Source organism: Verticillium nonalfalfae, assembly GCF_003724135.2.
Source record: "Verticillium nonalfalfae strain VnAa140/NRRL 66861 chromosome Unknown scaffold_80, whole genome shotgun sequence".
Classification (NCBI taxonomy): domain Eukaryota; kingdom Fungi; phylum Ascomycota; class Sordariomycetes; order Glomerellales; family Plectosphaerellaceae; genus Verticillium; species Verticillium nonalfalfae.
In genome coordinates, this window is record NW_021167305.1 from 121377 (window position 1) to 139149 (window position 17773).

Consider the following 17773-nt stretch of genomic DNA (forward strand, 5'->3'; position numbering starts at 1 on the left):
GTCTCGTAGTCATTGACTGTCAACGACCGCGACGCCTGTCACGCCAAGCAAGCGACGACCAAACCGACTACTCCGGTATACACAGTTGGCTGTACTAGCAGAGGGGCCTTTGGTCAGCCGGCGGTTGATCTCACCGAGCAATCTTTTCCTTTGCATGATTGCTCTCGCCTCTACAATCTCCTCCGATATCCTTCAAGTCAAACGACCTCCGCTGTCACCATGAGTTCGGCTGTTCGACGGGCGTTTCGGCGCATCGAGGTTCCTCGCGAGACGGATGTTTCGACAACGGCCTACATGAATCACGATACCAGACCACTGCCACCATCTCGCCGTACGTATGGTCCTTGGCAGTTCGTGGGGCTCTGGGTCGTTACTGGATCCTTCAACATTGGCGGGTGGACCACCGGCTCTGCCCTGATCGCACTCGGACTCAACGTATGGCAAGCTATGCTTACGGTCATAATTGGCCACTGTCTTGTCGGCCTCATCTGCGTATTGACCGGCGCGCCGGGCGCAAAATGGCATATCGGTTTCTGCATCCTCCAAAAGTCGAGCTGGGGCATGTGGGGAGCCTTCATCCCAATGGTGCAGCGCATCATGCTCTCCTTCATCTGGTACTCGACCCAAGTCTACTGGGGAGGACAGTGTGTGCGGACCTTCATCTCCTCCATCTGGCCCTCTTTCAACAGGCTTGACAAGCCGCTGGCTGACGGCACTATGACGGTTGCCGACTTTACGGGCTTCATCATCTTCTCGCTGCTCTGTCTGCCTCTTATTTACATCCGTCCAGAGCGCTACCACATCCCATTTGCCATTGCCGCCCTTACAGTCATCCCCACCGTCGTGACCATTTTTATTTATTGCCTTGCGACCGTGGGCGACCTGGGCCCCATGGCCTCCGATATCACGGCAACCGCCGGTATCAAGCAGGCCACCGGTTCTCATCTCGGCTGGATGCTCTTGCTCGGTATCTGCACTAATATTTCCGGCATCGCCACCCATCTGTACAGTCAGTCCGACTATACGCGCTTTGCCCGCAAACCCCGCGACCAGATCCTCGCTCAGCTTCTCTTCGTGCCGACTAACACCATCTTCGTCGCCTTTGTCGGCATAGTCTGCACCTCGTGCGCCGCTGAACTCTTCCCCCACACCCGCGGCACCCTCGTCTGGGAACCGTACCGTTTCCTCGACGCCCTGCAGGTCCACCACAACGATTCGCCGCGCGCGCGCGCCGCCGTCGCTTTTGCCTCGCTGGCCTTCATCCTCGCGCAGTTCGGCATCGCCGTCGCGCAAAACGCCCTCTCCAACGGCATCGACCTGTCGGCCCTCGCGCCGCGCCTCTTCAACCTCCGCCGCGGCGGCTACCTCACCGCCGCCTGCGCCTTCATCCTGCAGCCGTGGCGCCTCATGAACGGCGCCAGCAAGTTCCTCACCGTCATGGGCGGCTACGGCGTCTTCCTCGGCTCCATGACCGGCGTCATGTTTGCCGACTACTACTTTGTGCGCGGCCGCCGCCTGCGGCTGACGCACCTGTACGAGCTCTCGTCGCAGAGCTCGTACTGGTACTGGCGCGGCGTCAACTTCCGGGCCGTTGCGGCCTGGGTGCTGGCGACGTGGCCGCTCATGCCGGGGTTCGTGTGGCGGGTTGAGGACCCGACGAGGGAGGAGACAGGGTGGTCGCATCTCTACTACATGGCGTGGCCGGCTGGGCTGTTCCTTGCCATGGCTTTCTACTGGAGTATGTGTAGGATCTGGCCTGTGGAGGGGGCTGGTCTCGTCGATGATGAGGATTACTTTGGCACGTTTGGCGAGGGGCACAAGACTGTTATCCTCGGTAAGAACGCGCCCACGGAGACGTCATACGAAGTCGAGAAGGGTGTTACGAATAGGCAGGATGGGGCTGTTCAGCAGGTTTTGTAAAGAGAGCATCACGTTGAGAATGAGAAGACGTGTAGCTCTACTTCAAGAGATTCAAATGGGTTACCTTATGTCTTATTTGCACTGCCTTAGATATTTGATTCACCCTCCTCATAGTGTCAGTGTCACGGCGCCTTCGCGCAACCATGTTTCATCCCGTCTGCTTGGTGTTCTGAAAACCAACCGGACGCAGGGGCATACGTCGTTTTCAATCAAAGTACATGCTGAATGGTCATAGAGCACATTGACGGTGTGCACTCTATTACCACAGCTACTGTACCTTATAGCTACACTGTTTTCAAGGTCGATCTGGCTGTTGGTGCTATTGCAGGATTTTGTAGTTCGAATGTGTCCTGCAGGGCCACCGACGTAGCTTTTACACGAGCCACACTTGTCCGACATTTCAGCTATTGTTAAAGCAGGTTGAGTCTGATGGCACTGATTAAAGCGTTTTGCACGGCGCAGGTTTTGCCTCGGGAATGCTCACGGGGCGCGTTGACATTGTGTTCGTGAGACGATATTTGGTAAGCATCCTGAGTCCCATATGCTATGAGTCTTCACCATTTTGGAATCTTTACGGGAATTCTGGGAGGCTGCCTACTCATGCTTCTGGTTCGCTCCAATTCTTTCCTTTTGGTCTGCCACCTCCAGAGCCTGATGATGCATTAGGCCCAAAACAGTTGGTGGGTGATGCGGCGGATATGTTGGTGTGTGCACTTTTTCATATTCCTCGCAGCCTCGCCGCTCCTCGCCTGGCTGGACTAACCTACCCGATGACAGAAGCGCCTTGTGACATGGATGCTGAAGTATCATTTGCTAATGCCAGGCAACACACTTTGCTTCAGCTGTGCTGAACCACAATAGTGCGTTTTATGGTACAACAGAAGGCTGACCTCCAGTAGTTGTGCAAGTGGAGGCATCAGTTGTCCATGGACGGGCGAGGAACTGCTAGCCGAAGCTCACCTAGCTTCACATCAAACATCGTCGTACAACAGAACTGGCCATGTGAGGAGAAAATTCAAATGTGGCGGTTCTGGCGGGCAATGATACTATTCGAACGCGCGGATACTGATTCTCCTGGAGCTTGAACGAGGGTGACCAATACCACATGACAAACTTATCACAGATCATTGGTCAGAACTCGCCTCAGCCCGAGGCATCTTATCCCCTCGGTGGGGTTTTAGCTCCAGCGTCTGTGCTAGTCATCGATGATTCAGGTACGGATGGTGTACTATGTCCAGAGTCATTGAGACACATCGACGCGCTCACGACACTCACATATTGAACGTTCTCAGACTGGTCCAGTAGAAGTATTTGATAGCTCGACGTTGCGTTTTCGGGTACCCACTGTAAATGAATGACCTCATCACGCTCAAGGACACCACCATAACCGCCCCAGTCAGCCCTTGACAAGTCCTTTGAAGAGGTTATGATTTCGACTTACTTAGGCCCTGTTACTGCTAAAAGATGATCTCAGTGGCCCTCGTGTCTTAAAAGGCAATCAAGGGTTTTACTGGAGGATCTCGTCGTTTACCCCCTCTGAGCCATCCCGAGAGCCCAAATACATTATGTCGTGAGCAATTTGTGCCCATTTGTCATTTTCTTTGGTCCACCAGTACTGCACCTTCACCAGCAGCCCCAACTTCTCGCCCCCCTTGCCGGCCCCGCCATCAGTCCACATGTCAACCCTCATTCCGACCCATTTTCGGTCGACAGCCATATTCATCATTGTTTCAGAATCCATAAAACCTCGCACCGGATCCCCAGGAACATTGCCAAAGCTCAGCTCTCCTTGTTTTAGAGGACGAATGGTATAGTATGCCTTGGCGCCGGGCGGGACATCAGCTTGCGATTGGAGAATCTGTTGGATGGGTGTTGGTGTCTTATCATAGGGCCGCTCTCCTGAGGCTTCATACAAGAGTTCGAGAATGGCCCGGCGATCAGAAGCTCCATACGAAGGGTGAGGGCGGCATATTTGACGACAGTGGGGAGACATGAAGGCGGCACGAGCCTCGATGCCTGGAGCATGCCGATAATCAGCGTATTGTCTTGATAGCACTGCTGCGAGAACCTCATCTGAGGAGGCGAACGCCATGGCTGAAGGTGTTCGTGTATTATCACGAGGAGTGCCGCGGCTAAGAGATGTGTGGAAGGAAGGGAGCGTCACAGGATCGATTTGATTTCATGTTATTCAATTGCTGTCCAGACAGTCTGTTTGTACTCCGACTGGATATCGACCTTGGTGGTAATCTGACATGGCCAGGCTGACCGCATATACAGGCCGTCTGCGATGCCACGCACCGAAGAGGACACATCTTGGCTTGGACAGAATCAAATACAGGCAGACATGAAACTTTCAACGCGGTTGGTCAGCTGTCGCAAACAGATTGCTGAGCAACTAAGCCTTTCTCATTGGCAATGCCTGTAGATGGACTTTTGCCCTCATTCCATCTCATCTCATTATTGCCCGCTGGCTGGTCCACCTGCCAGCAGCTGCCTACCCCGCGATGAGGGTTTGACGTCACGGGAACATATGACCCCCACCCACCCCGCCCCCGGCCCCTCTGACTGGCGGCAATACGTGGGGGATGGTTCGCCGGCATCGCTTGATTTTAGGCCGAGGGCAAGATGAACGAACTACGAAGAGAGATTTCACCATCAACATCACCCCTCGTAGATCCCTCGACCAAAATTCTTTTCCCAATCATCATCCAAACCTTGCAATCAGTCAATATGAAGCTCCTCTACCCTACCTCGCTCAAGCTCGACGTTGACAGCCTCAAGGGCTTCTCCGTCGACCTCCAGCCCTACGATGTCAAGCAGCTCATCCCAGAGGAGCTCATCGACGCCGAGATCCTCGTCACCTGGACAAATACGGCTGAGAACCTCAAAGATGCCGCCGCACGCATGAAGAACCTTCGTTGGATTCAGTCCCTGGCGGCCGGCCCCAACGATGTGCTCAACGCCGGTTTTGACTCGTCCAAGATTGCCATCACCACCGGCTCCGGCCTCCACGACTACACCGTCGCGGAGCACGCCCTGGGCCTCCTGCTCAACGCCGCTCGTCGTTTCTACGAGATGCGCGACTACCAGCTCCAGGGCAAGTGGCCCGGCCACCTCGGCGGCCCTCAGCCCGACCGCCCCGCCGACCGCTTCACCTCCCTGCGCGGCGCCAACGTTCTCATCTGGGGCTACGGCAACATTGCCAAGACCCTGACCCCCCACCTAGTCGGCCTCGGCGCCAAAGTCCGCGGCGTCGCGCGCAACGCCGGCGTCCGCAACGGTATCGAGGTTTTCGCAGAGGACAGCCTGCCCACACTCCTCAAGGAGACTGACGCGCTCGTCATGATCCTGCCGGGCTCCGACTCCACACGCCACGCTTTGAATACCGAGCGTCTTGCTCTTCTGCCCAAGCATGCCTGGGTTGTCAACGTCGGCCGTGGCACGTCCGTCGACGAGGAGGCGCTGTTCCAGGCGCTGACGAAGGAGGAGATTGGCGGTGCGGCGCTCGATGTCTTCGACACGGAGCCGCTGCCTGGTTCGAGCAAGCTGTGGAAGGCGCCCAACCTGATTGTGTCGCCCCACGCTGCAGGTGGTAGGCCGCAGGATGCTGAGGCTCTGATTGCGGATAACCTGAGGAGGTTCTCTGCGGGCCAGCGTCTGAAGAGTCTGATGTAAAGTAGAGACAGGATAGAGACATAAATAGAGCAAGAAATGATCATGATTATGAGGAGATACGTCTGATAGTCAAGAAGCGTCAATGGCTTCGCCTAGATTGTTAAATTCGGTGTTAAATTCGGGGTCCTTGAGATAATCTGTGTGAAGCTCTGTGGCACGTATATTCTAAAACGTTAGAGGATGTAAATTAAACATCCATTGTCTAAGTGCGTTTTCATGCTTTAAATGCATTGAACTCCCCTTGTGGCAGTATGAGAGAACAGATGAACAATATGGTCCCTAGCTGTGGAAACCTTAGTATATTATTCGGTAATATTGAATTTAGTAATGGAAATATCAAGGAGTCTTATATAACGAGTAAAGGGATTAACTATTAATCTCTTAAGGGTCTCTAAGAAGATAGAATAATCGATATCGTTCTCTAAATCTTAGTCTATTAACCTTTCTTATAACTATTCCCTTATTACGCTTAGTCCTCTCTCTTTAATTCTTACGATTAAATAATAAGCGATCCCCTATCGGTCTTATATTTTCTTTAGGTCTTAATATAACTCCCTATTTCTCTCTTTACTTCGTCCTAAAGTATAATATAATATTTAGGTTAAAGGTCCCTATTAAGTTCTTAATAATTCTCTTTTTAGTTATTTAATATTATTTAATCTAGTAATATTTATATATTTTAGGTTTCTATTTAGTTCTTAAATATCTATCTTAATAAATACTTCTTATTAATTAATTAGGGTTTCTAAGTTAGTTCTTTATTATTTAATAACTATAGTTTAGTATTTCTATATATCTTTTTTCTTATTTTAATTCTATTTCTTATTCTTTTATTATTCTTATTTAGTAATTTAATAAGCTTCTTCTATAATAGATTAATAAGTAATAATTTATTAATATAATTTTATTATTCTAATATTCTTTTATTCTCTTTCTTTATTTTTATTCTATTTAATTATTCTTATATTATTTTATTCTTAAATAATAATCTAATAAGCTTCTTTTATAATTAATTAATAAATAATAATTTATTAATATAATCTTATTATTCTAATATTCTTTATTCTTTCTTTTTTTATTAATAAGATTTAGTAAATAGCTATTATTCTAAAATAATTTATTATAGGTTTCCTATATATTTATAAAAGGATTTCCTAATTATTATTTCTATTTTTTCTTTTTCTTTAATATTAATAATAATAATAATAATATTTCTCCTTTCTTTAATATTATCTTTATCTTTTATAGTAATCCTTTAGCGATTAACTATTATATAATTATTAATTAAATATAGTTCTTAAATCGATTCTAGTTTTCTAATTATTTAATAAAAATAGTTTATAAATCTATTAATATCTATTTATTAATTATCTATTAATTAAAAATAATAATACTATTATTTAAATAATTTCTTATTTATAAATTACTTTTAATATTTCTTTTATAGTTTAATAATTAATTAACTATAAAATAATAGCTCCTTTTCCTCTTAATCCTTACTAAGAGCTTAAATAGGTATACTCTATTAGAGATCTACTATACCTCTATTATTATAATTATATATATAAATAGTTTAATCCTATTATAAATAAAGAGTACCTTTACTATAAAGAAGATATTAATAAATTAATTACTATTTAATAGTTAATTATTAGCTAATCGTTTACGTAATTAATTCTACTAAATACTCTTATTATAGAGTAGCTTAAGGAGGTAAGTTATATTTTACTATAAATTATTATTTTTTTATCTCTTTATTATTTAGTAGCTAATCCCTTATAAGTACTTATTAAGTACTAGGCTACTATATATACCTTTAAATTAGCTATTAAGGCTATAGTTTAGAATAGCTATATTAATATCTTTAAAGTAAATAGTATTTATTTACTAGATACTTATTATAAAAGTATTAATAGATTTCTTTTAATTAATTTTAATATAATTATAATTATTAATTAAAAAGCCCTTTAAAAGAGTAAAAACGATAAAGCGTTAAACGCTAAGAAACGTACTATTACTAATTAATAAAAAGCTAATAAGTACTCTACTCGCTATTTTACTATTATTAATCGTCTCGCTTAAGCTATTAAGCGTTCTACTATTATTATTAAGGTCTCTATTATTACTTTATAGTAAATTATTAATTCCTTTAACTATATTAATAAGAGTATTATAATTCTAATAGATTATTAATAGATAAATAATAATTAATTAATAAACGATTTATAATTAAAGTATAATTCTTATAGATCTTAGATTAAATAGTAATTAATTTAGTAATAAAAAAGAGGATAGTAAGAACTAGGAAAGTAATAGTAAAATAATAGCTTAAGAACTATTAATAATTTATTAATATTCCTTTATTATTTAGTTTTTTCTTTTACTTTTTTTTTATTATTATTCTTTTTTAAGAGTAAAATTAAAAGTTAGACTACCTTTTAAATACTAATTAAATTATTATTAATCCGCTATTACTCTTTCTTATAATTATTTATATATCTTAACGAGGTCGTTTATTATATTCTACTAAAGTTCTTACGAATTCTCGCTTTCTAAGTATCCCTCCTATTTAATAAAGTATTATTAATTATATAATAGTCCTCTATAATTAACTATTCTCTTAACTATATATATATCTTCTATTCCTATAATTAGTAATACTTTATTAACCTATAATTAAAATAATAATTAGTTTTCTATATTTTTCTAATTTTCTAAATATAATATATAGAATATATTATATACTTTATAATTAAAGGGTAATTATAGCTTATATATTAGACTATAATTACCTATCTTCTTAATAATTTTAAATAGCTTTAAGTATTTATTAAATAGCTTTTTATTAAGTTTTTACTATTTAATCGTTTTTATAGAGAGGAGAATTAAGTCTCTTACTTTATATTCTTTCTAAATTCTTTTTTAATTATAATAATAAGTTTAGTATTTATTATTAATCTCTAAGAATCTATAGATTATTTTTCTATTAATTATCTACTAAGCTACTTATAGTTCCGCTATCTCTAAATTCCTTTATTATCGTATAGCTCGGCCTAAGTCTTTTAGTCCGGCTAGGTTATAACCTATTAATACTTCTATTAATAATTATTAGATTATTATATAGAATAATATATTATATACGAATTCCGCTATAAGTAGTAAGGAAATCTAGTCCGTTTATTCGTAATTATAGAATATTTAGAGGTAATATTCTAGGTTCTAATTCTATTATTCTATTTAACTATTAATCTATAAATAGAAGGCTATTAAGAGTCGTCTCTTTATTCCTATTATTTTATATAAAATTATCTAAAACTTACTAATAAATAGTAACCCTCTATCTAAGATTATATTTTTTAAAAAGCTATATCTCTTAAATATATAATCTTATAGCGTAATTACTAAATTAACTATTATAAGTCTACTATTAGTTAATATATATAGAATATATTTTATAAAGCGGTCTATAATAATTAATATAGCGTTTTATTTATTAACTTTAAAGAGTCTTATAATAAAGTCTATAGATATCTCTTTAAAGGGACTATTAAATAATAATAAACTATTTAATTAATTATATAGCTTATAGTATTAGGGTTTTATTATCTAATATATTAAATATATAGGGATATATTCTTTAATATCTTTAATTAAGTTATTTTAGAAGTATATATTTTTAAGCTAAGTAATAGTCTTCTTAACTCCTTAGTACCCCGTTATTAAGCTATTATAAACTTACTATAGGATTTCGTTTCTAAGGGCCTTATCTTATAGAATAAAGATCTTATTTTTAAAAGTTAATAGGCTATTTACTTCTATTTACTAATTAAGTAGCCTTTACTTTTTTCTTATCTTATAAAAGCTATTATTTTCCTAAGTTTCTAAGATAGCTTCTTTAATAAGTCTATTATCTAGCTATTAATCTATTATAATAATAGTTTCGACGATATTAAGGAATTATTTTATTTATAATAATAAATAATATACCTTTATTTACTTTTATTCTTCCTAACTTAACTTATAATCGGGCCTCTTAGAGAGGCTATCTACTAAGTTCCTATTATTTACTTAGTATTCGATAGTAAAGTCGAACTCTAATAATACTTATAATTATCTTCCTTATCGTCCTAAGATCTTCGGTTTTTCTATAAGATATTTATAATTTAAGTAATTTATTAGGATTTTAATTATTAATCTACTATAAATAAAGTATTATCTCTATATCTTAAAAGACTCTACGATTATTATTATTTCCGCTTTTAATATATTATATTATAACTCTATACTTTTAAGCTTTTTTAAAAAGTACGTAATTAATTTCTAATAGCTATTCTCTAATTAAGAAAAGACTATTTTAATTACGAAGTTTAATATATTAAGTTTAATTCTTATTTTTAATTTATTATCGAAGTATTAGAGGATAGGAGCTTTCGTAAATATAAACTTTAATTTTTAGAAAGCTATTAAGTTAATAGTATTTAACTAGAAGTCTATTATTAATTATTTAGTATTCTTATTAATTAAAAGGGCTACGATTTTTAAGTAGTTTTTAATAAAACGCTTATAAAAACCTATAAACTTAAGAAATCTTTAAAAGTCTTTTAAGGATCGGGGGGTTAGCTAATCCTTTATTATAGTAATTCGTTCTTCTATAATATATATACTTATAGGGGAGATTATAAACCCTAAGAACTTTACTATTATTATACTAAAATCGTATTTTTCTAGATTTATATAGAAGCTTTATTCTTAAAGTCTTCTAAATATTCTTTTAGTATTCCGTTAATATTCTTTTAGTATTATTAAATATATTAAGATATCGTTTATATAAATAATATATATTATATCTATAAAGTTAATTAATATTTTATTAATATATATTTAGAAAGTAATTAATATATTTATAAAATCGAATAGTATAATAAAGTATTTAAAATAGCTATATTTTATTATAAATATAGTTTTCTATTTATCCTTTATTTTAATATATAATTAATAATAAATATCTTTTAAATCTAATTTTATAAATAACTCAACTATTATTAACTAATTAAGTAATTTATAGATAAATAGGAGGGTAATATAGTCTTTTTTCGTAATCTTATTAAATCCTTTATAATTAATATATATCCTAAGTTTATTACCCCTTTTTAAAATAAATAATATAAAGGTATTAATAAAGCTAATAGAATATATAATTTATCCTTTTTTTAATAAATCGTTTACGTATTCCTTTAATATTTCTAATTCCTTTTCTATTAAAGTATAAATAGGTCTAAAAAGTAATTTCTTTCTATCTTTAAGTTCTATCGAATAATCCTATTAATAATACTATAGTAAAGTTATAGTTTATTTAATATCGAATATATCCTAAAACTTATAATATTCTATTAAGATTATAGTAAATAGCTTATTTCTCTTATTATATTCTTATAAAAGTATTATAAAAGGAGCTTATATATTCTATAATATAATTAAAGTTATTATTAAGGATTAATAGATTATACTTTTAATTTATTTTCTTATTAATATAATTCTAATATCTTATTTCTTAATAAAGTATTTCTAATAGCTCTATAATTAATTATTTATTAACTATATTTAAGCTAGTTAAGGTCTTCCTAAGATAATATTATACCTATTTATAATATTATCTATTATTATATATTCTATTATTATTATATACTTTATTTTAAAATTATCTATTATTTAGCTATTAATCTTCTTCTTATTATAAATATTTATCTCTTTATTTCGGAATACCCCCTTTAGCTTACTTTATTTTTACTTTAATTATTCTCTAGTTTCTTTTAAAAGGTCGTTATTAATAATATTAATATTAGCTCTTCTATCTAATATTACCTCTCTTTTAACTTAATTATTATTAATATATAATTTAATAATTACTTTATACTATTTTAGTTTTAAAAGTAATAGTTCTTCCTATTAAAGGTCTTTTATTATTCTTCCCCTAAATAGTTTATAGTTTACGATTAAATATTATTTATACGATTTATATATATAGCTTTATCTTCTATAACTTATATATAATACTTCTAAATAGTTATTAATATAATATCTATATTTATTATAATTATAATACTTAATATTATTTAGGGCTTTAAGCCTTCTTCTATTTATTTACTATTATTTTATTATTCTTTTATAAAATATAGTAAATTAACTTAGTTAATCATTTAGTTTTTAGTTATCTCTTCTTTATAATTATTTATTAGCTATTCTTCGATAAATCTTATTTTAAGTCTATTATAGGTTATTTTAGCTTCTCTCTTTATTATTTTAGCGTTATTTTAGGTTTCTCTTAATTTATAATAAAATCTTTACTCTTTTAATTACTTTATTTAATTCTATTCTTATATACGGAATTCCCTAAATTATAATCTATTATATAAGATCTAAGTTAAGTTTTATAAATAAAAGTATTACTTTATAGATTTATAGTAAAAGTTCGGGTAACTCTACTTCTATACTATCGTAAGCGTTTACGAAGACTTAGTATTTCTAACTAAGGGCTTAAAACTATTAATCCTATTTATATAGTTTAATAATTATCTAGAGTACTCGGGTATTATCGTTATCTACGTCTCCCTTTAGCTAAGCCCCTATTACTCTCTAAGTAACTTTATAGATAAACCCGTATTCCGTTTATATATATAATATCTATCTCTATTATAAAGTATTAATAAAGTAATTATTTATATATATAACTTTATCGATATCTCTATAGAAACTCTTCTTATTAAGCTAGAATCGTATATTTAAGCTAAATAAGAAAGTATTAAGTTCCGACTAAGATATCCATTTATATTAAATAATTAATAATTATATCTTTATAAAGGGCGTACTTTATAATTCTTTATAAAGTATTACCCTAAGTATTAATATTAATTTATTAATTACTCTTAATAGTAAGTTTATTATATCTCCTTTTTAAATATAGTTAATTCTTCGTATTTCCTTTTCTTTATAAGTTTATATTATTTTTCTTTTAATTATTAATTTAATTCTTTATTTATAATTAATAGTAAGTTATCGAATATATTATTCTTAATATTTTATCTTTATTCTATATTAAGCTTTAATTATATTAATTCTTTAATATTCTCTATCTACTATCCTATAATAGTTTATCTTCTAGTACTCTATATATCTCTAATCGATATATTATTTTAATAGTTATTGCTCCTTTAAAGGTAAATCGATTATTATATTAAGGAGTCTTATATAACGAGTAAAAGGATTAACTATTAATCTCTTAAAAGTCTCTAAGAAGATAGAATAATCGATATCCTTCTTTAAATCTTAGTCTATTAACCTTTTTTATAATTATTCCCTTATTATACTTAGTCCTCTCTCCTTAATTCCTACGATTAAATAATAGGCGATCCTCTATCGGTCTTATACTTTCCTTAGGTCCTAATAGGAAAGTAGATACGTAATAAACGAATAACTTTAGTTATATTAAGGGAGAACGAAGATTATTATATATAGTACGTATATAGTATACTATAAAGACCTTTCGCTACCTCCTAGGTCTAAGACCCTATATTAGCGCGTAATATATCTTTCTACGTCTTATTATAATATTATTTTATTTTAACTTAAAAGAACGTAGGTTAGATTTATTTAACTCGTTATTTCTTAAAATCGTTACTAAGGGTATCGATAATCCCGGTATCAAGGAGTCTTATATAACGAGTGAAGGGACTAACTATTAGTTTCTTAGGGATCTCTAGGAAGATAGAATAATCGATGTACTTCTCTAAACCCTTGATCCGTTAATCTTCCTTATAACTATTCCCTCGCTATGCCCGGTCCTCTCTTCTTAGTTCCTACGATCAAACACCAGGCGATCCCCTGTTGGTCTTATACCTCGTTCAGGTCCTGACACCCGGCAATAAGAGGGGCAAGTCTACCCAGACCGAGAGAAGTAAGAAGAAGGGCAACCTCGGGGGACAGATCGTTGAGGAGCTGTCGCTTCCTAGCATTATTGTCAGAGCGTTATTCAGAGCAGAGTGAAGGGGTCTTCCACAGGGTCCGCAGGTAGTTAGAATATAGGTATATGATAGGAATATATCTGAATTCTAGCCCTCCATAGCTTAGGGGGGCACTCCGCAGCCTATATATACGTTCTCTCATAACCCTTAGCACCTGGCCAGCCCCCTAGCTTGGCCGGCCCTTAGTGGCTCCGTAGGGTCCTGATAATCATTGTCGGGAGTGTCAACAATAACGGCGACAGGGGGTGTCAGTCCAACGAGACTAAGAGAGGCCAAGAGGAGGGCGACATCTAGTGAAAGATCATTGAGAAGCTATCGCGTCTTAAAGTTATCACCCGGATTGTCTACGATAGCACTAACTGGAGGAGCAAGCCCGAGAAATCGAAGTCCTAGGGACGCGAGAAGGCTAGCGATAGGAGGCGCGAGGCTCTTAAGTATCTAGCGTGCCTCGATATTAGACTTAGAGATAGAAAGGATTTAGAGATTTAATTAAAGATAATATTATTTAGGAAGATCGCTTAAATATATTTACTAAGTATCTTATAATAATTATTAATATAAATTATATTTAGAAAGAGGAGGAAAGGATTTAGAAATTAAATTCTTTATATTTTAATTAATATTCTAATTATATTAGGAGGACTTTAATACTTATATAAACCCTAATTTATTACTTAAGCTATACTTAAGAGCTCTAAATATATAGAGTATATAATATAAGTCTTATTATATAATTTATAATACTATCTCTATAAATTAGTACTATTTATATAAATAAGATATACCTATTTAATATACTACTTAAATAAGCTATAGTTTATATACTACTAAGAGCGATAAATCTAAAGCTATAGTAATTACTATATTAGTAAACGTTTTCTAAGATTATTACTATAAATATATATAAATAAATTAAAACGTAGAACCCTTTATAGGATAGCTCTAACTTTAAATCCCTTAAAAAGAATATACTATAAATAACCTTAATAAAGCCTACGACCCCTTTATATTATAGGACGAAATCGTTTACTATAGAACCTAATTATAGAAATATTATAGGTCGGAATATATTAAGGAAATAGTATAACTCTTAGTAAAGAATAACTTAGTATTCTATTATAATTATATAGAGTACTTTATATTATTCTAGCTTAAATATATATATAATAATTATAAATACTATATATATAAAAAAACTATATATTATTTTATATTTTATAATTATTAATATAAGCCTTATATAAAAGTTAAGTTTAAGAGATTAGATTATAAATAGATCTTATATATAAATAAACGAAGCTATAAATAACTTATATTTAGATTAAACCCTATTTATTATTATAAATACTATTTTATAAATATATAATAGGAAGATTATAATAATAATATATATTTAATATATTATATAATTAAAGTTAAAGATTAAAGATTATATTATATAAAGTATATAAGAAACTACTCTTCTAAGTATATTATAAAGATAACTAAATGCTCGACCTTAATAGTCTAGATATTATATAGCTATTTACTATATTATTACTTTTAGAAAGAAGTAAGTATTAATTAAATAAAGATAATAATCGATAAAGGAAGTAAAAGTAATCTATTCTATTAAATAAATCTATAATACGAATAACTTCTATATAAAAAATAAACTTAAAAGAAAAAAAGCGAGTACGCTATTAGATAATAGAGCTTAGGGTAATTATATAAGCCTTTAATATATTAATAGAAACTATATTAATTAAAAATATAAAGAGGAACCTTATTAGCTTAATATAATAGAAGGATAAGTAGTCTTATATAGAAAAGGAATTATAAATATAGAGATTAGACTCCTCTAAGTATTTATTTCTCGTTAACTTAGCTATATAACCTTCGATATTATTAATATAAAAGGAAAATAAATTATCCTAAGTATTTTATAGCTTAGAAAATAGAACCTTTAAATTACTTAAATAGTTAACTACGTTTAATAGAGTATATTAGCTCTTAAAGAACGACCTAGAGATAGTCTCTTAAGTAACCTCTAATTAACTTTTATAAATAAAGATAATTTAAAGGAGAAAACTTTAAAAGAGCTTAAAGAAGAATAGTAAAAAAGATTATAAAATATATTTAAAGAAATTTAAAAGTATAAGAAAATCTTTAAAGAAGAAATTAATATAATATTATTAAAGTATATTTATTATAATTATAAAATCTTAATTTAAGAAAGTAAAAGTTTATAATTTAATAAAATCTATAAATTAAATTTATAATAAATAGATTTATTTAATAAATACTTTAGAGAAAACTTTAGGAAAAGTTATATTTAATTATTAATATCCTTTATAAAATATTTAATCCTTTCTATATTAAAAAGGAATAATAACGAAAGATTATATATTAATTATAAATAATTAAATAATATTATTATTAAGAATTATTATTTATTACTTTTAATATTAGAATTTTGAGATATATTAATAAAAGTTAATTAATTTATAGTATTTAACTTTAAAGGAGTTTATAATTTAATATATATAAAGAATAAAGAAAAATAAAAAATAGCTTTTAAGATATAAAAGGGATATTATAAATATTTAATTATATTTTTTAAATTAATTAATACTTTTATAACTTTTAAGAATATAATTAACGATATATTATAAGAGTTATTTAATATTTTTATAATAATTTACTTTAACGATATTTTAATCTTCTCTAAAATAATAAAATAATATAAAGAATATAGTTATTAAATCTTTTAATATTTATATAACTATAAACTATTAATAGAATTTAAGAAAGTAAACTTCTATATATAAAAAATAGATTTCCTAAAATATAATTATATTAAGAGAAATTAAAATAGAAAAATCTAAAATAGTAACTATTAGAGAATAATTTATATTAAAAAACGTTAAAGATATTTAAATCTTCTTTAGTTTTATTAACTTCTATTAACGATTATTAAAAAGATATAATAAGATCGTTAACCTTTTAATAATCTTTATAATTAAAGATATTAAGTTTATATAGAATAAACCTTACGAAAAAGCATTCTAATAGATTATTAAGAATATATTTAATAAATTATAATATATCCTAAAAAACCTATAGAAATAGAGATTAATACTTCTAATTTCGCTATTAAAGGATAATTTAATTAATAAGATAAATAAAACGTTTTTATTTAATAATATTCATCTTAAAAAAGGTATATAAATTAGAACTTAATTATTAAATATATAATAAAGAATTTATAATAATAATTAAAGGATTTTAAGAAAAAAGAATATATCTCCTTAAGGTATAATACGAAATTAAGGCTTATATAAATTATAAGAGTTTTATATATTTTATAATAAATAAAGACTTTAATAAGTAATAGATTAAATAAATAGAATTCCTTTCGGAAATTAACTTTACTATTATTTACTATAAAAGATCGGAAAATAATAAAATAGATATTCTAAATAAATACTTAAATTATAAGTATATTATACCCTTAAATAATAATATAATCTTTATAAATAATTAAGATAAGAACTTAATTCTTTATTATTATATAATAATTATTATAATATAAATAATACTTATTAAATTATTTATAAGTATTATAAAGCTTATTAAATAGGTTTATAACGTTAAGGCTTATAGATATTTAAGAATTATAAAAACCTTTATATAACTCTAAGAATATTATAATTTTAAAAGAATTAAAAAAGAAATTATAATAGTACTCTATAATTATAATCTTTATAAGAAAATTAAAGTAGAAAGATATAGACTTTATAGAAAACCTAAAGTATAATTAATATTAATAATAGCTTAGGAGTTAATTTTATTAGACTTTATTATTTACTTATTATTATCGAAGGAACCTTTAATTAAGACCTTTTATAAGAATATATTAATAATCGTTAATTAATTTATTAAATATTCTTATTTTCTTCTAAATAAAGTATTACGAATAGTTAAGTAGAAGGGCCTGCCCTATAGCTATACCTTAAGGCCGCCTATAGCCTGGCACGTAGCCTAGCCTATAGCCCTGCCTAAGGCGTGCCTGAGGGCTGAGGCCTATAGCCTAAGGCCTAACTACCTAGGGTACGTAGCCTAACTTATAGGCCTATACTTACTTATCTATATATATATACCTACGTAGCCTTCTAACC

The 17773-nt window shown here is 32.1% G+C and overlaps 4 protein-coding genes across 4 annotated transcripts; 3 read left to right on the forward strand and 1 right to left on the reverse strand.

Moving 5' to 3' along the window:
- Positions 1-219: 219 nt before the first annotated feature.
- On the forward strand, positions 220-1920 carry D7B24_008778 (uncharacterized protein; the record flags this gene model as incomplete). The annotated part of the gene is made up of 1 exon (XM_028642862.1): positions 220-1920. The coding sequence occupies one exon, from the start codon at positions 220-222 to the stop codon at positions 1918-1920; it is 1701 nt and encodes a 566-aa protein (XP_028493505.1).
- Positions 1921-3427: 1507 nt separating this feature from the next.
- On the reverse strand, positions 3428-4012 carry D7B24_008779 (uncharacterized protein; the record flags this gene model as incomplete). Its single annotated transcript, XM_028642863.1, has 1 exon — positions 3428-4012. The coding sequence occupies one exon, from the start codon at positions 4010-4012 to the stop codon at positions 3428-3430; it is 585 nt and encodes a 194-aa protein (XP_028493506.1).
- Positions 4013-4650: 638 nt separating this feature from the next.
- Positions 4651-5595, forward strand: D7B24_008780 (uncharacterized protein; the record flags this gene model as incomplete). Its single annotated transcript, XM_028642864.1, has 1 exon — positions 4651-5595. The coding sequence occupies one exon, from the start codon at positions 4651-4653 to the stop codon at positions 5593-5595; it is 945 nt and encodes a 314-aa protein (XP_028493507.1).
- A 7828-nt stretch (positions 5596-13423) lies between these two features.
- D7B24_008781 (uncharacterized protein) lies at positions 13424-13635 on the forward strand (the record flags this gene model as incomplete). Its single annotated transcript, XM_028642865.1, has 2 exons — positions 13424-13444; positions 13498-13635. 2 exons carry the CDS (start codon positions 13424-13426, stop codon positions 13633-13635), a joined length of 159 nt encoding a protein of 52 aa, XP_028493508.1.
- Between the last annotated feature and the right edge of the window lie 4138 nt (positions 13636-17773).